Genomic DNA, 22800 nt, shown 5'->3' with positions numbered 1-22800 from the left:
ACTTGGAATAGTCACACAATGGGAGCAGTGAGGTCATCACTTGGAATGGTCACACAATGGGAGCAGTGAGGCCGTCACTTGGAATGGTCACACAATGGGAGCAGTGAGGTCATCACTTGGACTGGTCACACAATGGGAGCAGTGAGGTCATCACTTGGACTGGTCACACAATGGGAGCAGTGAGGTCATCACTTGGGATGGTCACAGAATGGGAGCAGTGAGGTCATCACTTGGAATGGTCACACAATGGGAGCAGTGAGGTCATCACTTGGAATGGTCACACAATGGGAGCAGTGAGGTCATCACTTGGAATGGTCACACAATGGGAGCACTGAGGTCATCACTTGGAATGGTCACACAATGGCAGCACTGAGGTCATCACTTGGAATGGTCACACAATGGGAGCAGTGAGGTCATCACTTGGAATGGTCACACAATGGGAGCAGTGAGGTCATCACTTGGAATGGTCATACAATGGGAGCAGTGAGGTCATCACTTGGAATGGTCACACAATGGGAGCAGTGAGGTCATCACTTGGAATGGTCACACAATGGGAGCAGTGAGGTCATCACTTGGAATGGTCACACAATGGGAGCAGTGACGTCATCACATGGACTGTTCACACAATGGGAGCAGTGAGGTCATCACTTGGAATGGTCACACAATGGGAGCAGTGAGGTCATCACTTGGAATGGCCACACAATGGGAGCAGTGAGGTCATCACTTGGAATGTTCACACAATGGTAGCAGTGACGTCATCACTCGGAATGTTCACACAATGGGAGCAGTGATGTCATCACTCGGAATGTTCACACAATGGGAGCAGTGACGTCATCACTCGGAATGGTCACACAATGGGAGCAGTGACGTCATCACTTGGAATGGTCACACAATGGGAGCAGTGAGGTCATCACTTCGAATGGTCACACAATGGGAGCAGTGACATCATCACTTGGACTGGTCACACAATGGGAGCAGTGAAGTCATCACTTGGAATGGTCACACAATGGGAGCAGTGAGGTCATCACTTGGAATGTTCACACAATGGGAGCAGTGACGTCATCACTCGGAATGTTCACACAATGGGAGCAGTGACGTCATCACTCGGAATGTTCACACAATGGGAGCAGTGACGTCATCACTCGGAATGGTCACACAATGGGAGCAGTGACGTCATCACTTGGAATGGTCACACAATGGGAGCAGTGAGGTCATCACTTCGAATGGTCACACAATGGGAGCAGTGAGGTTATCACTTGGAATGGTCACACAATGGGAGCAGTGACGTCATCACTTGGACTGGTCACACAATGGGAGCAGTGAAGTCATCACTTGGAATGGTCACACAATGGGAGCAGTGAGGTCATCACTTGGAATGTTCACACAATGGGAGCAGTGAGGTCATCACTTGGACTTTTCACACAATGGGAGCAGTGAGGTCATCACTTGGAATGGTCACAATGGAAGCAGTGAGGTCATCACTTGGAATGGTCACACAATGGGAGCAGTGAGGTCATCACTTGGAATGGTCACACAATGGGAGCAGTGACGTCATCACTTGGAATGGTCACACAATGGGAGCAGTGAGGTCATCACTTGGAATGGTCACACAATGGGAGCAGTGAGGTCATCACTTGGAATGGTCACACAATGGGAGCAGTGAGGTCATCACTTGGACTGGTCACACAATGGGAGCAGTGAGGTCATCACTTGGAATGGTCACACAATGGGAGCAGTGAGGTCATCACTTGGACTGGTCACACAATGGGAGCAGTGAGGTCATCACTTGGAATGGTCACACAATGGGAGCAGTGACGTCATCACTTGGACTGGTCACACAATGGGAGCAGTGAGGTCATCACTTGGAATGGTCACACAATGGGAGCAGTGAGGTCATCACTTGGACTGTTCACACAATGGGAGCAGTGAGGTCATCACTTGGAATGGTCACACAATGGGAGTCGTGAGGACATCACTTGGAATGTTCACACAATGGGAGCAGTGACGTCATCACTTGGAATGTTCTCACAATGGGAGCAGTGAGGTCATCACTTGGAATGGTCACACAATGGGAGCAGTGACGTCATCACTTGGAATGGTCACACAATGGGAGCAGTGAGGTCATCACTTGGAATGTTCACACGAGAGCAGTGAGGTCATCACTTGGAATGGTCACACAATGGCAGCAGTGAGGTCATCACTTGGACTGTCCACACAATGGGAGCAGTGACGTCATCACTTGGAATGGTCACACAATGGGAGCAGTGAGGTCATCACTTGGAATGGTGACACATTGGGAGCACTGACGTCATCACTTGGAATGGTCACACAATGGGAGCAGTGAGGTCATCACTTGGAATGGTCACACAATGGGAGCAGTGAGGTCATCACTTGGACTGGTCACAAAATGGGAGCAGTGAGGTCATCACTTGGACTGGTCACACAATGGGAGCAGTGACATCATCACTTGGACTGTTCACACAATGGGAGCAGCGAGGTCATCACTTGGACTGTTCACACAATGGGAGCAGTGAGGTCATCACTTGGAATGGTCACACAATGGGAGCAGTGAGGTCATCACTTGGAATGGTCACAATGGGAGCAGTGATGTCATCACTTGGACTGGTCACACAATGGGAGCAGTGAGGTCATCACTTGGAATGTTCACACAATGGGAGCAGTGAGGTCATCACTTGGAATGGTCACACAATGGGAGCAGTGACGTCATCACTTGGAATGGTCACACAATGGGAGCAGTGAGGTCATCACTTGGAATGGTCACACAATGTGAGCAGTGAGGTCATCACTTGGAATGGTCACACAATGGGAGCAGTGAGGTCATCACTGGGAATGTTCACACAATGGGAGCAGTGACGTCATGACTTGGAATGGTCACACAATGGGAGCAGTGAGATCATCACTTGGAATGGCCACACAATGGGAGCAGTGAGGTCATCACTTGGAATGGTCACACAATGGGAGCAGTGATGTCATCACTTGGAATGGTCACACAATGGGAGCAGTGAGGTCATCACCTGGAATAGTCACACAATGGGGGCAGTGTGGTCATCACTTGGAATGGTCACACAATGGGAGCAGTGACGTCATCACTTGGAATGTTCACACAATGGGAGCAGTGACGTCATCACTTGGACTGGTCACACAATGGGAGCAGTGACAACATCACTTGGAATGGTCACAATGGGAGCAGTGACATCACTTGGATTGGTCTCACAATGGGAGCAGTGAGGTCATCACATGGACTGTTCAAACAATGGGAGCAGTGAGATCATCACTTGGAATGGTCACACAATGGGAGCAGTGAGGTCATCACTTGGAATGTTCACACATTGGGAGCAGTGACGTCATGACTCGGAATGTTCACACAATGGGAGCAGTGATGTCATGACTCGGAATGGTCACACAATGGGAGCAGTGACGTCATCACTTGGAATGGTCACACAATGGGAGCAGTGTGGTCATCACTTGGAATGGTCACACAATGGGAGCAGTGAGGTCATCACTTGGAATGGTCACACAATGGGAGCAGTGAGGTCATCACTTGGAATGGTCACACAATGGGAGCAGTGAGGACATCACTTGGAATGTTCACACAATGGGAGCAGTGAGGTCATCACTTGGAATGGTCACACAATGGGAGCAGTGAGGTCCTCACTTGGACTGTTCACACAATGGGAGCAGTGAGGTCATCACTTGGAATGGTCACACAATGGGAGCAGTGAGGTCATCACTTGGAATGTTCACACAATGGGAGCAGTGATGTCATCACTTGGAATGGTCACAATGGGAGCAGTGATGTCATCACTTGGAATGGTCACACAATGGGAGCAGTGAGGTCATCACTTGGATGGTCACACAATGGGAGCAGTGACATCATCAATTGGAATGGTCACACAATGGGAGCAGTGACGTCATCACTTGGAATGGTCACACAATGGCAGCAGTGAGGTCATCACTTGAACTGTCCACACAATGGGAGCAGTGACGTCATCACTTGGAATGGTCACACAATGGGAGCAGTGAGGTCATCACTTGGAATGGTCACACAATGGGAGCAGTGAGGTTATCACTTGGACTGGTCACACAATGGGAGCAGTGACATCATCACTTGGAATGGTCACACAATGGGAGCAGTGAGGTCATCACTTGGACTGTTCACACAATGGGAGCAGTGAGGTAATCACTTGGAATGGTCACACAGTGGGAGCAGTGAGGTCATCACTTGGAACGGTCACACAATGGGAGCAGTGACGTAAGCACTTGGAATGGTCACACAATGGGAGCAGTGAGGTCATCACTTGGAATGGTCACACAATGGGAGCAGTGAGGTCATCACTTGGAATGGTCACACAATGGGAGCAGTGAGGTCATCACTTGGACTGTTCACACAATGGGAGCAGTGAGGTCATCACTTGGAATGGTCACACAATCGGAGCAGTGAGGTCATCACTTGGAATGGTCACACAATGGGAGAAGTGAGGTCATCACTTGGAATGGTCACACAATGGGAGCAGTGAGGTCATCACTTGGAATGTTCACAGAATGGGAGCAGTGACGTCATCACATGGACTGTTCACACAATGGGAGCAGTGAGGTCACCACTTGGAATGGTCACACAATGGGAGCAGTGAGGTCATCACTTGGAATAGTCACACAATGGGAGCAGTGAGGTCATCACTTGGAATGGTCACACAATGGGAGCAGTGAGGTCATCACTTGGAATGGTCACACAATGGGAGCAGTGAGGTCATCACTTGGACTGGTCACACAATGGGAGCAGTGAGGTCATCACTTGGAATGGTCACACAATGGGAGCAGTGAGGTCATCACTTGGGATGGTCACAGAATGGGAGCAGTGAGGTCATCACTTGGAATGGTCACACAATGGGAGCAGTGAGGTCATCACTTGGAATGGTCACACAATGGGAGCACTGAGGTCATCACTTGGAATGGTCACACAATGGGAGCAGTGAGGACATCACTTGGAATGTTCACACAATGGGAGCAGTGAGGTCATCACTTGGAATGGTCACACAATGGGAGCAGTGAGGTCCTCACTTGGACTGTTCACACAATGGGAGCAGTGAGGTCATCACTTGGAATGGTCACACAATGGGAGCAGTGATGTCATCACTTGGAATGGTCACAATGGGAGCAGTGATGTCATCACTTGGAATGGTCACACAATGGGAGCAGTGAGGTCATCACTTGGATGGTCACACAATGGGAGCAGTGACGTCATCACTCGGAATGTTCACACAATGGGAGCAGTGACATCATCAATTGGAATGGTCACACAATGGGAGCAGTGACGTCATCACTTGGAATGGTCACACAATGGCAGCAGTGAGGTCATCACTTGAACTGTCCACACAATGGGAGCAGTGACGTCATCACTTGGAATGGTCACACAATGGGAGCAGTGAGGTCATCACTTGGAATGGTCACACAATGGGAGCAGTGAGGTTATCACTTGGACTGGTCACACAATGGGAGCAGTGACATCATCACTTGGAATGGTCACAATGGGAGCAGTGACATCACTTGGAATGGTCACACAATGGGAGCAGTGATGTCATCACTTAGAATGGTCACACAATGGGAGCAGTGAGGTCATCACTTGGACTGTTCACACAATGGGAGCAGTGAGGTAATCACTTGGAATGGTCACACAGTGGGAGCAGTGAGGTCATCACTTGGAACGGTCACACAATGGGAGCAGTGACGTAATCACTTGGAATGGTCACACAATGGGAGCAGTGAGGTCATCACTTGGAATGGTCACACAATGGGAGCAGTGAGGTCATCACTTGGAATGGTCACACAATGGGAGCAGTGAGGTCATCACTTGGAATGTTCACACAATGGGAGCAGTGAGGTCATCACTTGGACTGTTCACACAATGGGAGCAGTGAGGTCATCACTTGGAATGGTCACACAATGGGAGCAGTGAGGTCATCACTTGGAATGGTCACACAATGGGAGCAGTGAGGTCATCACTTGGAATGGTCACACAATCGGAGCAGTGAGGTCATCACTTGGAATGGTCACACAATGGGAGAAGTGAGGTCATCACTTGGAATGGTCACACAATGGGAGCAGTGAGGTCATCACTTGGAATGTTCACAGAATGGGAGCAGTGACGTCATCACATGGACTGTTCACACAATGGGAGCAGTGAGGTCATCACTTGGAATGGTCACACAATGGGAGCAGTGAGGTCATCACTTGGAATAGTCACACAATGGGAGCAGTGAGGTCATCACTTGGAATGGTCACACAATGGGAGCAGTGAGGCCGTCACTTGGAATGGTCACACAATGGGAGCAGTGAGGTCATCACTTGGACTGGTCACACAATGGGAGCAGTGAGGTCATCACTTGGAATGGTCACACAATGGGAGCAGTGAGGTCATCACTTGGGATGGTCACAGAATGGGAGCAGTGAGGTCATCACTTGGAATGGTCACACAATGGGAGCAGTGAGGTCATCACTTGGAATGGTCACACAATGGGAGCAGTGAGGTCATCACTTGGAATGGTCACACAATGGGAGCACTGAGGTCATCACTTGGAATGGTCACACAATGGCAGCACTGAGGTCATCACTTGGAATGGTCACACAATGGGAGCAGTGAGGTCATCACTTGGAATGGTCACACAATGGGAGCAGTGAGGTCATCACTTGGAATGGTCATACAATGGGAGCAGTGAGGTCATCACTTGGAATGGTCACACAATGGGAGCAGTGAGGTCATCACTTGGAATGGTCACACAATGGGAGCAGTGAGGTCATCACTTGGAATGGTCACACAATGGGAGCAGTGACGTCATCACATGGACTGTTCACACAATGGGAGCAGTGAGGTCATCACTTGGAATGGTCACACAATGGGAGCAGTGAGGTCATCACTTGGAATGGCCACACAATGGGAGCAGTGAGGTCATCACTTGGAATGTTCACACAATGGTAGCAGTGACGTCATCACTCGGAATGTTCACACAATGGGAGCAGTGATGTCATCACTCGGAATGTTCACACAATGGGAGCAGTGACGTCATCACTCGGAATGGTCACACAATGGGAGCAGTGACGTCATCACTTGGAATGGTCACACAATGGGAGCAGTGAGGTCATCACTTCGAATGGTCACACAATGGGAGCAGTGAGGTCATCACTTGGATGGTCACACAATGGGAGCAGTGACGTCATCACTCGGAATGTTCACACAATGGGAGCAGTGACATCATCAATTGGAATGGTCACACAATGGGAGCAGTGACGTCATCACTTGGAATGGTCACACAATGGCAGCAGTGAGGTCATCACTTGAACTGTCCACACAATGGGAGCAGTGACGTCATCACTTGGAATGGTCACACAATGGGAGCAGTGAGGTCATCACTTGGAATGGTCACACAGTGGGAGCAGTGAGGTCATCACTTGGAACGGTCACACAATGGGAGCAGTGACGTAAGCACTTGGAATGGTCACACAATGGGAGCAGTGAGGTCATCACTTGGAATGGTCACACAATGGGAGCAGTGAGGTCATCACTTGGAATGGTCACACAATGGGAGCAGTGAGGTCATCACTTGGACTGTTCACACAATGGGAGCAGTGAGGTCATCACTTGGAATGGTCACACAATCGGAGCAGTGAGGTCATCACTTGGAATGGTCACACAATGGGAGAAGTGAGGTCATCACTTGGAATGGTCACACAATGGGAGCAGTGAGGTCATCACTTGGAATGTTCACAGAATGGGAGCAGTGACGTCATCACATGGACTGTTCACACAATGGGAGCAGTGAGGTCACCACTTGGAATGGTCACACAATGGGAGCAGTGAGGTCATCACTTGGAATAGTCACACAATGGGAGCAGTGAGGTCATCACTTGGAATGGTCACACAATGGGAGCAGTGAGGTCATCACTTGGAATGGTCACACAATGGGAGCAGTGAGGTCATCACTTGGACTGGTCACACAATGGGAGCAGTGAGGTCATCACTTGGAATGGTCACACAATGGGAGCAGTGAGGTCATCACTTGGGATGGTCACAGAATGGGAGCAGTGAGGTCATCACTTGGAATGGTCACACAATGGGAGCAGTGAGGTCATCACTTGGAATGGTCACACAATGGGAGCACTGAGGTCATCACTTGGAATGGTCACACAATGGGAGCAGTGAGGACATCACTTGGAATGTTCACACAATGGGAGCAGTGAGGTCATCACTTGGAATGGTCACACAATGGGAGCAGTGAGGTCCTCACTTGGACTGTTCACACAATGGGAGCAGTGAGGTCATCACTTGGAATGGTCACACAATGGGAGCAGTGATGTCATCACTTGGAATGGTCACAATGGGAGCAGTGATGTCATCACTTGGAATGGTCACACAATGGGAGCAGTGAGGTCATCACTTGGATGGTCACACAATGGGAGCAGTGACGTCATCACTCGGAATGTTCACACAATGGGAGCAGTGACATCATCAATTGGAATGGTCACACAATGGGAGCAGTGACGTCATCACTTGGAATGGTCACACAATGGCAGCAGTGAGGTCATCACTTGAACTGTCCACACAATGGGAGCAGTGACGTCATCACTTGGAATGGTCACACAATGGGAGCAGTGAGGTCATCACTTGGAATGGTCACACAATGGGAGCAGTGAGGTTATCACTTGGACTGGTCACACAATGGGAGCAGTGACATCATCACTTGGAATGGTCACAATGGGAGCAGTGACATCACTTGGAATGGTCACACAATGGGAGCAGTGATGTCATCACTTAGAATGGTCACACAATGGGAGCAGTGAGGTCATCACTTGGACTGTTCACACAATGGGAGCAGTGAGGTAATCACTTGGAATGGTCACACAGTGGGAGCAGTGAGGTCATCACTTGGAACGGTCACACAATGGGAGCAGTGACGTAATCACTTGGAATGGTCACACAATGGGAGCGGTGAGGTCATCACTTGGAATGGTCACACAATGGGAGCAGTGAGGTCATCACTTGGAATGGTCACACAATGGGAGCAGTGAGGTCATCACTTGGAATGTTCACACAATGGGAGCAGTGAGGTCATCACTTGGACTGTTCACACAATGGGAGCAGTGAGGTCATCACTTGGAATGGTCACACAATGGGAGCAGTGAGGTCATCACTTGGAATGGTCACACAATGGGAGCAGTGAGGTCATCACTTGGAATGGTCACACAATCGGAGCAGTGAGGTCATCACTTGGAATGGTCACACAATGGGAGAAGTGAGGTCATCACTTGGAATGGTCACACAATGGGAGCAGTGAGGTCATCACTTGGAATGTTCACAGAATGGGAGCAGTGACGTCATCACATGGACTGTTCACACAATGGGAGCAGTGAGGTCATCACTTGGAATGGTCACACAATGGGAGCAGTGAGGTCATCACTTGGAATAGTCACACAATGGAAGCAGTGAGGTCATCACTTGGAATGGTCACACAATGGGAGCAGTGAGGCCGTCACTTGGAATGGTCACACAATGGGAGCAGTGAGGTCATCACTTGGACTGGTCACACAATGGGAGCAGTGAGGTCATCACTTGGAATGGTCACACAATGGGAGCAGTGAGGTCATCACTTGGGATGGTCACAGAATGGGAGCAGTGAGGTCATCACTTGGAATGGTCACACAATGGGAGCAGTGAGGTCATCACTTGGAATGGTCACACAATGGGAGCAGTGAGGTCATCACTTGGAATGGTCACACAATGGGAGCACTGAGGTCATCACTTGGAATGGTCACACAATGGCAGCACTGAGGTCATCACTTGGAATGGTCACACAATGGGAGCAGTGAGGTCATCACTTGGAATGGTCACACAATGGGAGCAGTGAGGTCATCACTTGGAATGGTCATACAATGGGAGCAGTGAGGTCATCACTTGGAATGGTCACACAATGGGAGCAGTGAGGTCATCACTTGGAATGGTCACACAATGGGAGCAGTGAGGTCATCACTTGGAATGGTCACACAATGGGAGCAGTGACGTCATCACATGGACTGTTCACACAATGGGAGCAGTGAGGTCATCACTTGGAATGGTCACACAATGGGAGCAGTGAGGTCATCACTTGGAATGGCCACACAATGGGAGCAGTGAGGTCATCACTTGGAATGTTCACACAATGGTAGCAGTGACGTCATCACTCGGAATGTTCACACAATGGGAGCAGTGATGTCATCACTCGGAATGTTCACACAATGGGAGCAGTGACGTCATCACTCGGAATGGTCACACAATGGGAGCAGTGACGTCATCACTTGGAATGGTCACACAATGGGAGCAGTGAGGTCATCACTTCGAATGGTCACACAATGGGAGCAGTGAGGTCATCACTTGGAATGGTCACACAATGGGAGCAGTGACATCATCACTTGGACTGGTCACACAATGGGAGCAGTGAAGTCATCACTTGGAATGGTCACACAATGGGAGCAGTGAGGTCATCACTTGGAATGTTCACACAATGGGAGCAGTGACGTCATCACTCGGAATGTTCACACAATGGGAGCAGTGACGTCATCACTCGGAATGGTCACACAATGGGAGCAGTGACGTCATCACTTGGAATGGTCACACAATGGGAGCAGTGAGGTCATCACTTCGAATGGTCACACAATGGGAGCAGTGAGGTTATCACTTGGAATGGTCACACAATGGGAGCAGTGACGTCATCACTTGGACTGGTCACACAATGGGAGCAGTGAAGTCATCACTTGGAATGGTCACACAATGGGAGCAGTGAGGTCATCACTTGGAATGTTCACACAATGGGAGCAGTGAGGTCATCACTTGGACTTTTCACACAATGGGAGCAGTGAGGTCATCACTTGGAATGGTCACAATGGAAGCAGTGAGGTCATCACTTGGAATGGTCACACAATGGGAGCAGTGAGGTCATCACTTGGAATGGTCACACAATGGGAGCAGTGACGTCATCACTTGGAATGGTCACACAATGGGAGCAGTGAGGTCATCACTTGGAATGGTCACACAATGGGAGCAGTGAGGTCATCACTTGGAATGGTCACACAATGGGAGCAGTGAGGTCATCACTTGGACTGGTCACACAATGGGAGCAGTGAGGTCATCACTTGGAATGGTCACACAATGGGAGCAGTGAGGTCATCACTTGGACTGGTCACACAATGGGAGCAGTGAGGTCATCACTTGGAATGGTCACACAATGGGAGCAGTGACGTCATCACTTGGACTGGTCACACAATGGGAGCAGTGAGGTCATCACTTGGAATGGTCACACAATGGGAGCAGTGAGGTCATCACTTGGACTGTTCACACAATGGGAGCAGTGAGGTCATCACTTGGAATGGTCACACAATGGGAGTAGTGAGGACATCACTTGGAATGTTCACACAATGGGAGCAGTGACGTCATCACTTGGAATGTTCTCACAATGGGAGCAGTGAGGTCATCACTTGGAATGGTCACACAATGGGAGCAGTGACGTCATCACTTGGAATGGTCACACAATGGGAGCAGTGAGGTCATCACTTGGAATGTTCACACGAGAGCAGTGAGGTCATCACTTGGAATGGTCACACAATGGCAGCAGTGAGGTCATCACTTGGACTGTCCACACAATGGGAGCAGTGACGTCATCACTTGGAATGGTCACACAATGGGAGCAGTGAGGTCATCACTTGGAATGGTGACACATTGGGAGCACTGACGTCATCACTTGGAATGGTCACACAATGGGAGCAGTGAGGTCATCACTTGGAATGGTCACACAATGGGAGCAGTGAGGTCATCACTTGGACTGGTCACAAAATGGGAGCAGTGAGGTCATCACTTGGACTGGTCACACAATGGGAGCAGTGACATCAGCACTTGGACTGTTCACACAATGGGAGCAGCGAGGTCATCACTTGGACTGTTCACACAATGGGAGCAGTGAGGTCATCACTTGGAATGGTCACACAATGGGAGCAGTGAGGTCATCACTTGGAATGGTCACAATGGGAGCAGTGATGTCATCACTTGGACTGGTCACACAATGGGAGCAGTGAGGTCATCACTTGGAATGTTCACACAATGGGAGCAGTGAGGTCATCACTTGGAATGGTCACACAATGGGAGCAGTGACGTCATCACTTGGAATGGTCACACAATGGGAGCAGTGAGGTCATCACTTGGAATGGTCACACAATGTGAGCAGTGAGGTCATCACTTGGAATGGTCACACAATGGGAGCAGTGAGGTCATCACTTGGAATGGTCACACAATGGGAGCAGTGAGGTCATCACTTGGACTGTTCACACAATGGGAGCAGTGAGGTCATCACTTGGAATGGTCTCACAATGGGAGCAGTGAGGTCATCACTTGGACTGTTCACACAATGGGAGCAGTGAGGTCATCACTTGGACTGTTCACACAATGGGAGCAGTGAGGTCATCACTTGGAATGGTCACACAATGGGAGCAGTGAGGTCATCACTTGGAATGGTCACACAATGGGAGCAGTGAGGTCATCACTTGGAATGGTCACACAATGGGAGCAGTGAGGTCATCACTTGGAATGGTCACACAATGGGAACAGTGATGTCATCACTTGGAATGGTCTCACAATGGGAGCAGTGAGGTCATCACTTGGACTGTTCACACAATGGGAGCAGTGAGGTCATCACTTGGACTGTTCACACAATGGGAGCAGTGAGGTCATCACTTGGAATGGTCACACAATGGGAGCAGTGAGGTCTTCACTTGGAATGATCACATAATGGGAGCAGTGAGGTCATGACTTGGAATGGTCAAACAATGGGAGCAGTGAGGTCATCACTTGGAGTGGTCACACAATGGGAGCAGTGAGGTCATCACTTGGAATGGTCACACAACGGGAGCAGTGAGGTCATCACTTGGACTGTTCACACAATGGGAGCAGTGAGGTCATTACTTGGAATGGTCAAACAATGGGAGCAGTGAGGTCATCACTTGGAATGGTCACACAATGGGAGCAGTGAGGTCATCACTTGGAATGGTCACACAATGGGAGCAGTGAGGTCATCACTTGGACTGTTCACACAATGGGAGCAGTGAGGTCATCACTTGGAATGGTCACACAATGGGAGCAGTGAGGTCATCACTTGGAATGTTCACACAATGGGAGCAGTGAGGTCATCACTTGGAATGGTCACACAATGGGAGCAGTGAGGTCATCACTTGGAATGGTCACACAATGGGAGCAGTGAGGTCATCACTTGGAATGGTCACACAATGGGAACAGTGAGGTCATCACTTGGAATGGTCTCACAATGGGAGCAGTGAGGTCATCACTTGGACTGTTCACACAATGGGAGCAGTGAGGTCATCACTTGGACTGTTCACACAATGGGAGCAGTGAGGTCATCACTTGGAATGATCACATAATGGGAGCAGTGAGGTCATGACTTGGAATGGTCAAACAATGGGAGCAGTGAGGTCATCACTTGGAGTGGTCACACAATGGGAGCAGTGAGGTCATCACTTGGAATGGTCACACAACGGGAGCAGTGAGGTCATCACTTGGACTGTTCACACAATGGGAGCAGTGAGGTCATTACTTGGAATGGTCAAACAATGGGAGCAGTGAGGTCATCACTTGGAATGGTCACACAATGGGAGCAGTGAGGTCATCACTTGGAATGGTCACACAATGGGAGCAGTGAGGTCATCACTTGGACTGTTCACACAATGGGAGCAGTGAGGTCATCACTTGGAATGGTCACACAATGGGAGCAGTGAGGTCATCACTTGGACTGTTCACACTTGCACACTCAGTCCGGGGCTTGTTCCCTGCAGTAACTCCAGCTGTTTTTCTCCGGATGAACTGAAGTGATTCCCCATCAGCCTGAAACAGATTAAAGATTAAACAGGAAATAAACAGATTGAACAACAGTGTAAATAACCGCGAGACTGGGGGTAATATTTCAATAATAATTACAGACAAATATTACCCAGAAAAGTGACTGAATCCCATTGATATTTTATTTATTATATTAAACGTTCACACAAACACTCACCAGATGTGCTCCAGACTCCGGCAGGTCAGTATGAGGCGGCTGAGAGCGGGGACAGATCGGTCTGTGAAGGAGTTTGATCCCAGGTTCAGACTCGTCAGTGAGCGGTTTGTACTGAGAGCGGAGGCGAGATCCTCGGCACAAGAATCTGTGAGACCGACAGACCATAGCCTGGGGATGAGCGAAAGAAATAACAGGAATCAGAGTAAATCCCCAGAGTTTATTAATAACACTATTACTGATACTAATAATAATGTTCAGTGTCAGACATCCAGTTATTATAAACACTATCTCACACAGTCTGGTACTTACTCCAGTCTCTCTATTTTACAGTCCGGGTTCCCCAGAGCCACAGACACTAGTTTCACTCCTGAATCTCCCAGTTCATTATCACCCAGGTTCAGACCCGTCAGTGAGCGGTTTGTACTGAGAGCAGAGGCGAGATCCTCAGCACAAGAATCTGTGAGACCGACATTACCCAACCTGGGGATCAGAGAGAGAAATAACAGGAATCAGAGTCAATCCCCAGAGTTTATTAATAACACTATTACTGATACTAATAATAATGCTCAGTGTCAGACATCCAGTTATTATAAACACAATCTCAGAGATTCTGGTACTTACCCCAGTGTCTGTATTTTACAGTCCGGGATCCTCAGAGCCACAGACACTAGTTTCACTCCTGAATCTCCCAGTTCATTATAACTCAGGTCCAGACCCGTCAGTGAGCGGTTTGTACTGAGAGCGGAGGCGAGATCCTCAGCACAAGAATCTGTGAGACCGACAGACCATAGACTGGGGATCAGAGAGAGAAATAACAGGAATCAGAGTAAAGCCCCAGAGTTTATTAATAACACTATTACTGATACTAATAATAATGTCCAGTGTCAGGCATCCAGTTATTATAAACACAATCTCACACAGTCTGGTACTTACCCCAGTGTCTGTATTTTACAGTCCGGGTTCCTCAGAGCCGCAGACACTCGTTTCACTCCTAAATCTCCCAATTGAATGCCATTCAGCCTAAAAACAAACAGAGAGAGAGAAACAAACTGAATCAAAGCCCGGATCTGATATACTTTTCTCTCTGGGATATTACAGCAATCACTGAAAGTACTTCAGGAAATTAATCACCCGGTTTTCCCCATCGGCGACGGTCGGGCGGGGTCCGGTGGAGGGTCGGGCGGGGGCGGGGTCCAGTGAAGGGTCGGGCGGGGGTCGGGGTCGGGTCGGGCGGGGGCGGGGGTCGGTGGAGGGTCGGGCGGGGGCCTGGGTCGGGGTCGGGTCGGGCGGGGGCCGGGGGTCAGGGTCGGTGGAGAGTTGGTGGCGGGTCGGGTGGGGTCGGTGTCGGGTGCGGCCGGGGTCGGGGAGGGTCGGGCGGGGCCGGGCAGGGCCGGGGTCGGGAGAGGGTCGGGCGGGGTCAGGGTCGGGGCGAGGCCGGGGGCCGGAGGCGGCGGTCGGGCGGGGCCGGCGGAGGGTCGGGCGGGGCCTGGGGCGGCGGATGGTCGGGCGGGGCCGGGGTCGGGTTTGGCGGAGGGTTGGGCCGGAGGCGGCGGAGGGTCGGGCGGGGCCGGGGACGACGGAGGGTCGGGCGTGGCCGGGGCCGGCGGGGGGGTCTGGTGTGTCCGGGGTCGGGTGTCGCGGCCTCGCTCTGGGGAATTGGGGGAAGCGGGTTTGATGACCTCATTTGATGACACACACATTGACTTTGCCCATTGTGCTCTGTGTTCTACAGTATTGAGGTTCTACAAACACTGACATCAGCACAGAGGAGCTCGGCTGCACCCAGGCTCTCCCAGAACTCCCTCTAGATGATTATGGAGGGAGCCACAGCCCGCAGGGAGGTTCTCTTCACTTCCAAGGGGCAGAAGAGACCAACACAGCCTGGGTGCACATTGCACAGTGGGGCTCAAGCAGGGATGTCGTCGGGAGGAGCAGCCTGCAGTGACACAAACCTTTCAATGATCTCAGTAGATCACAAAACGTTACTGCAAAGCCTCACTTAACCTCATCAGGCTGTGCCTCTCATCACATCCCCATCACTCTGCCTTCCCCACCCTACTCCTGCACATTCTTACTCTCATCAACTTACCTTGCACCTCCACCCATTCCTCTCTATCTATATTATCACATCCCCATCTCACAAGCCACCCCTCACACTCACCCTCATCCTAGTCCAATCATACCAACTAACAACACACAAGGATAGGCAATTGTGTGTTTTAGCCAATGTTCATGTGAAGTTTCTGTTAATGTGGTGTCAAACATTGAAATCTTTATTTTCAACACTTTCCGTTCTTCGAAAGATTTGTGTACATGTTTGGAAGTGGCTTAGTGAGTTGCAGTGAATGGTGAGACATAACGGTAGCCCCCGCAATGCTGATGAGTGTGACAGGAATGGTTTGGGCATTGTAGGGATGCTTTGTGTTGTTGGTGTGGGCTGGTGTTAGCCTGGCGCATCATGTGTCATCCAGGGCGAGCAGCACCAAGTGAAGAAATTCTGGCCATGGTGAGGCCATCTCTGGTGACCCGGTCAGCAATGTGGTCGGGTGTTGATGCCCTCTGCTGTGCAGCATCAGGAGTTGTGGAGAAGGTTGGTGTTGCTGGTATGACTGGTGGTGCTGGTGTTGGGGCTGATCGTGGTGAGACTCTGAGGCCCAAGGTGAGACAGTATAAACCAGACCCATGCTGGTGTAATAGATGGCAGGTGAACTTGAGATGTCAGAAGCAATCTGTTAATGGTGAGAGAGGTTGTTCCAATGAGGTGACACTGGATAGAGAGTTTGCTCCAAACACTTGCAACCTGCATAAAGCTCAATCTGTCTTCCAAATGCAGTAAGCAACAGCTTCTGAGCTTGGAAAGTAATGAAATGATTCCATGGCCTTTCAACTCCCGCCCTGGTTACCTGACGTGATCCCCGAGCAGCGTGGACCACAGGAACATAGGGTCTGATGAAAGGGAGGAACTGAAAGAAATCAGTATTTGTAGGGAAATGGTGTTAGGGAAATTGATGGGATTGAAGGCCGATAAATCCCCAGGGCCTGATAATCTACATCCTAGGGTACTTAAGGAAGTGGCCCTAGAAATAGTAGATGCATTGCTGATCATCTGCCAACATTTGATGGAATCTGGAACAGTACCCATGGATTGGAGGGTAGCTAATGTTACCCCACTGTTCAAAAAAGGTGGTAGAGAGAAAACAGGGAATTACAGACCGGTAAGCCTGACATCGGTAGTGAGGAAAATGCTAGAGTCCATTATAAAAGATGTAATAGCAGAGCACTTGGAAAACAGTGACAGGATCGGACAAAGTCAACATGGATTTACAAAAAGTAAATTGTGCTTGAATAATCTACTGGAATTTTTTGAGGATGTAACTAGTAAAATAGATAAGGGAGAACTAGTGGATGTGGTGTATTTGGACTTTCAGAAGGCTTTCGATAAGGTCCCAAATAAGAGATTAGCGTGTAAAGTTAAGGCACATGGGATTGGGGGCAAGGTATTGACTTGGATAGAATACTGGTTGGCAGATAGAAAGCAAAGAGTTGGAATAAACGGGTCTTTTTCTGAGAGGCAGGCAGTGACTAGTGGGGTACCGCAGGGATCGGTCCTTGGACCCCAGCTATTCACAATATATATTAATGATCTAGACAAGGGAACTAGATGTAATATCTCCAAATTTGCAGATGACACAAAGCTGGGTGGGCGTGTGTGTTGTGAGGAGGATGCCGAGAAACTACAGGATGATTTGGACAGGTTGGGTGATTGGGCAGAAGCATGGCAGATGCAATACGTGGATAAATGTGACGTTATCCACTTTGGTGTCAAAAACAGGAAGGCAGATTATTATCTGAATGGCAATAGATTGGGAGAAGGGGAAGTGCAATGAGACCTGGGTGTCCTTGTGCACCAGTCGCTGAAGGTAAGCATGCAGGTACAGCAGGCGGTTAAGGCGGCAAATGGTATGTTGGCCTTCGTAGCGAGAGGGTTTGAGTACAGGAACAAGGATGTCTTGCTGCAGTTGTACAGGGCCTTGGTGAGACCACATCTTGAGTATTGTGTGCAATTTTGGTCGCCTTATCTGAGGAAGGATGTTCTTGCCATGGAGGGAGTGCAGCGAAGATTCACCAGGCTGATACCTGGGATGGCAGGAATGACGTATGAAGAGAGATTGGGTCGATTGGGCTTGTACTCGCTAGAGTTTAGAAGAATGAGAGGGGATCTCATTGAAACTTATAAAATTCTAACAGGACTAGACAGACTAGATGCAGGATGTTCCCGATGGCGGGGGAGTCCAGAACCAGGGGTCACAGTCTAAGGATAAGGGGTAGACCTTTTAGGACAGAAATGAGGAGGAATTTCTTCTCCCAGAGAGTGGTGAACCTGTGGAATTCTCTACCACAGAAGGCAGCAGAGGTCAATTCATTAAATATATTCAAGGAGGAGTTAGATATATTTCTTAAGGCTAAACGGATCAAGGGATATGGGGAGAAAGCAGGGACAGGGTACTGAGTTTGGATGATCAGCCATGATCGCATTGAATGGCGGAGCAGGCTCGAGGGGCCGATTGGCCTACTCCTGCTTCTATCTTCTATGTTTCTATGTAAACTCTGAAGGCGAGCTGAAAATAGTTGTTACTGTAATCCTCTGTTAACAAGGTTATAATGACCTGAATTGCCTCCCCCGCCGCTACGTGTCGGGTCTGCTCTGCTCTAACAGACCCGACATTTGGGAAAGGCGCGTGGTGGCGGGTTGACAGCGGGGTCCCGACCCGCTGGGGAAAAATCCATTTTCCCACCCGACCCGCCACTGATCGCGCCCGCTGACCCCTGCGAAATTCCCCCCTCACTGGGAATGCATCTCACTCTGTCCAACTGCCCATATATTCAGGGACTGTCCATTAATGTATTTATTAAATAAAGTGCTGTCTGTGTGGAGCCTTTAAATGTCCCTCAGTCCGGTCTCATTCCCTGATGATCAGAATTACCCTCCTGGAGCTCAGTGACCGGCCTCGTCATGTTTGGAGAAACTTGTCTCAGTTCTGCTGCTCCTTAAATCCCGGATTTTATGGGAATCGGTCGATTTTTTCAGAATTAAATGATAAAGCGGTGATTCCCTATGCTTTCTACTCTGTGCATTATATTAATCTGTATAATAACTCTGGGTGAGTTATATTGTGAAACGCTAACTGCTGCTGTAAAATCCGCCCCCCAGGATTTTATATAACAAGGAGAATTAATTCTGAAATAAAAACAGGAAATGCTGGAAATACCCAGCAGGTCAGGCAGCATCTAGAGAGAGAGAAACAGAGTTAATGTTTCAGGACAAGGACCCCTCGTCAGAACTGGAACAAGTTACAGATGTCACAGATGTTTAAGCAAGTGTCGGGGCCGGGAAAGGTGGGGGGAGCGGAGGACAGAACAAAAGGGAAGGTCTGTGATAGGGTGGAAGACAGGAGAGATTAAATGTGGAGGCTGGTGGGGTGAAAGGTGAAGACAAGGGGACCCTATCTTGGTTCTGGGAGGGAGGGGAAGGGGTGAGAGCAGAAGTGCGGGAAACAGAACAGACACGGTCAAGAGCCGCGTCAACCACGGTAGAGGGGAATCCTCGGTTGAGGGAAAAGGAAGACATGTCGGAAGCACTGGATGGAACGTGGCATCATCAGAAAAACTGGGAGAATGGGCCAGCGTCCTTACAGGAAGCGAGGTGGGAGGAAGTGTATTCCAGGTAGCTGTGGGAGTCAGAGGGCTTATAGTGAATGTTTGTCAATAGCAGCAATAGAGTTTATTCTGTCCCGTTACAAGTTTTAAATGTCCCTGTGCTCCTAGTTTATAGGGGAGGGGAGTCTCTCACTTTATTCCCATTAAACTGGCTCTACATTTATTTCGGGGTAACTGGCCCGACAGTTTTTGGGGAATTTTCGGAAGTTCCCTCCCCGAGCGGGGCCTCACACACAGGGGGTGGATTATGGGGTATTCTCGGGTTCACTGCCCCCGGTTTACCCAGGAGCCGCCCGCTGTGTGCGAGGCCCCACCGCTGGCTGGTGTATGTCTGTACTCTGGTTAGATTGGAACCTTTTCACCGGCAGGTTTAAGATCCTGAATATCAATCTTTACTCAATGTTCAGGACTGTGAATAATTGTAAACATTTACAGCTGAAAGAATTCCCGATTCCCCAATATTCCCAATCCAGGAAACTAACCCCTCGACAGGATACACCCTGCACGGTATTGGAGTAAATATCGAACTGTTAGTGATTTAAACTCGGGTTTCTCTCCTGTTTCTAGTTGAAATGGTGTATGTGGAAAATATTTTAAATTAATGTTATCTTTACTGCCAGATTATATTTTATACGTTTACCTGTCCAGCCTTATTAAATATGATTTATTGTAATTAAATTATCAGACTCTCAGTGACCTGTATCTGCTGATTCGATAAAGACTGTAAAATCCCTACTTGTTCACAAGAATCCATTTTAGATTCTCCAGTCCTGAGGGAATTACTGACCGATCCTCTTATTATTGGTCATATTTGTGTTGAATCCGCTTCTCTGTGGTTTAACTGAACTGTTTGTTTCCCTACATTACGGAGCAACAACACAATCCGTGACTGTTCTACAATTCACCCAGCAGTTAGAGACAAATAAACAGTTACCTCAACACCCAGCATTTGTGCAGTACGGGTCCCAGCCGCTGGAGTCCTTCACACTGAATGGAGCAGTCTCTTAGATCGAGGTCTTTTATTGTGTCACAGAGTCCAATGATGTGAGACAGGACCGCACAGTCAATTGGGGTCAATGTCAATCTACTAAATGTAAGTGTTTCCAGAGATCCCACTGTGGTCTGAGCCAGTGCTTTATTCTGAGACTCAAACAGGTAGTGGAATGTGTTCAGGAGGTTCCTTTTACCAGTTTCACTCTCTGTGTCTCCAATCTGTCCTTCAATCTTCTCCTTCACCCAGTCAATCACTCGGCAGGTTGTTTGATGAAGAAATCGACCCAGAAACTCCTCCAGGGGCCGAGCTGCCTGTGGGGAGGAGAGACCAGCAACAAAACGGAGAAATATCTCAAATCGCCCATCTTTCTTGCTGTGGGCTTCTCGGAGGAGTTTCAGGATGTCCCCAGGATCTGAAGTCAGGAATTGTGCGAGTGCGGCTACAAACTCTTGGATGGTGAGGTGTGGGAATGTGTACACCATGCTCTGGACAGAATCATCTCTCTCCAGAAGTTCCATCATGAACCCAGACAGGAACTGGGAAGGTTGCAGATTGTACTTGATCAAATCTCCATTTCCAAACACAATCTTCTTCTCGGAGACTCCTGTGAAGGCCATCTCTCCGAGCTTCAGTAACACATCACGGGGGCTTGCAATCTCTCGGCCATGGTTTTTCAGAATGTTGTAAATATAGTAGGAATATAGTTGGGTGATGGTCTTGGGAACTCGCCGATTCCTGTCTCTTTGTGTAAAGAAGGGGCCCAGTGACAGACCGAGGATCCAGCAGTAGGAAGGGTTGTAGCACATTGTGTACAGGATCTCGTTCTCCTCCACGTGTTTGAAAACAGCTGCTGCCACCGTTTGATCTTCAAAAAACTTGTTGAAATATTCCTTCCGTTCTTCACCAACAAACCCCAGGATTTCAGCCCAGACACTGATCTCAGCCTTTTCCAATAAATGTAATGCAGTGGGGCGGCTGGTCACTAGCACTGAACATCCTGGGAGCAGCTTGTGCTGTATTAAACTGTACACAATGTCAGACACTCTACATCGGCATTCGGGATCCGTGCACCTGTGCTGAGGTTCTGTATTTCTCCGATTGTCAGCAAAATCGATCCTGTCCTTGAATTCATCCAAACCATCGAATATAAACAGCAATACCTTTGGGTTCTTCCAGAGCTCTCCCAGAATATTCCTCAAGTAAGGATAGAAAATGAGTATCAGATTCCACAGGTTTATTTTACAGTTAATAGCGTTCAAATCCCGGAATTTAAAGCTGAAAACAAATTGAAAGTTTGGGTATATTTTCCCAGTGGCCCAGTCATGAACAATCTTTTGTACCATTGTTGTTTTTCCAATCCCTGGGACTCCGCTCACTGCTCCTGAACTCCCCCGTACTTCACTCACTGCTCCTGAACTCCCAGATTTGGATTCTCTCTGGGAAAAACTGCTGTGGAACAATTGATCAGTTCGGATTTTTTCCAGCACTCCCCGTAGATGTTGTTTTCTCCACTCTTCATGGTCTCGGCCTCTTGCCAGCAGTTCATGTTCTACAAGTGTCCGATCTCGAACAGTAGAAATGATCGTTAGTTCAGCGTATCGATCAACCAGCTGGAAAATCTTAACTTTCTCCTTTATTAGGATAGTGTTCAGTCTCAGTGTTTCAGTTTGTACCCGGAGTGTTTCCTTGTGTTTCTGCTGAACATCTTCAATTAGAACAGACAGAAAGTGGTTTCAATGTTAGTTGTATTGACAAAAAACAACTTCTCAATAACATTTAATGTTCAGTAAAATATTGCACGGTTTAATTCACAGCTTCAATAGACGTGCGTGTAGAAATTAAATCTCAGTTAATGGAAACCTCGCTTGAAAGCGAACAATGGTCGAGAAAAGTTTCAAATCCTCACTTGATTCTAATGTTCACTGAACATGGAGGTTTCAATGAAGGTGATATTTTCCCTATGATGGTTAATACTCTCCGGCCTGC

At 48.9% G+C, this 22800-nt stretch overlaps 1 protein-coding gene across 1 annotated transcript in view; it reads right to left on the bottom strand.

The window, feature by feature from the left end:
* Positions 1–954: 954 nt before the first annotated feature.
* The window catches only part of LOC147085604 (NACHT, LRR and PYD domains-containing protein 3-like), a 62620-nt gene continuing 40774 nt past the window's right edge, over positions 955–22800 (bottom strand). Inside the window, exons 5-9 of the mRNA XM_085979151.1 lie at positions 20755–22519; positions 15036–15122; positions 14412–14582; positions 14103–14270; positions 955–13930 (exon numbers count right to left, since the gene is read on the bottom strand). Of these exons, the coding sequence (XP_085835277.1) occupies positions 13843–13930; positions 14103–14270; positions 14412–14582; positions 15036–15122; positions 20755–22519 (2279 nt within the window). The 3' untranslated portion in view covers positions 955–13842. The remainder of the gene's footprint in view (positions 13931–14102; positions 14271–14411; positions 14583–15035; positions 15123–20754; positions 22520–22800) is intronic.

Source organism: Somniosus microcephalus, unplaced genomic scaffold, assembly GCF_052327205.1.
Source record: "Somniosus microcephalus isolate GS21.2 unplaced genomic scaffold, FLI_Smic_1.0 unresolved_chr8, whole genome shotgun sequence".
Classification (NCBI taxonomy): domain Eukaryota; kingdom Metazoa; phylum Chordata; class Chondrichthyes; order Squaliformes; family Somniosidae; genus Somniosus; species Somniosus microcephalus.
Note: the sequence above shows the minus strand (reverse complement) of the source record. Positions and strands in the feature narration are given on the sequence as shown.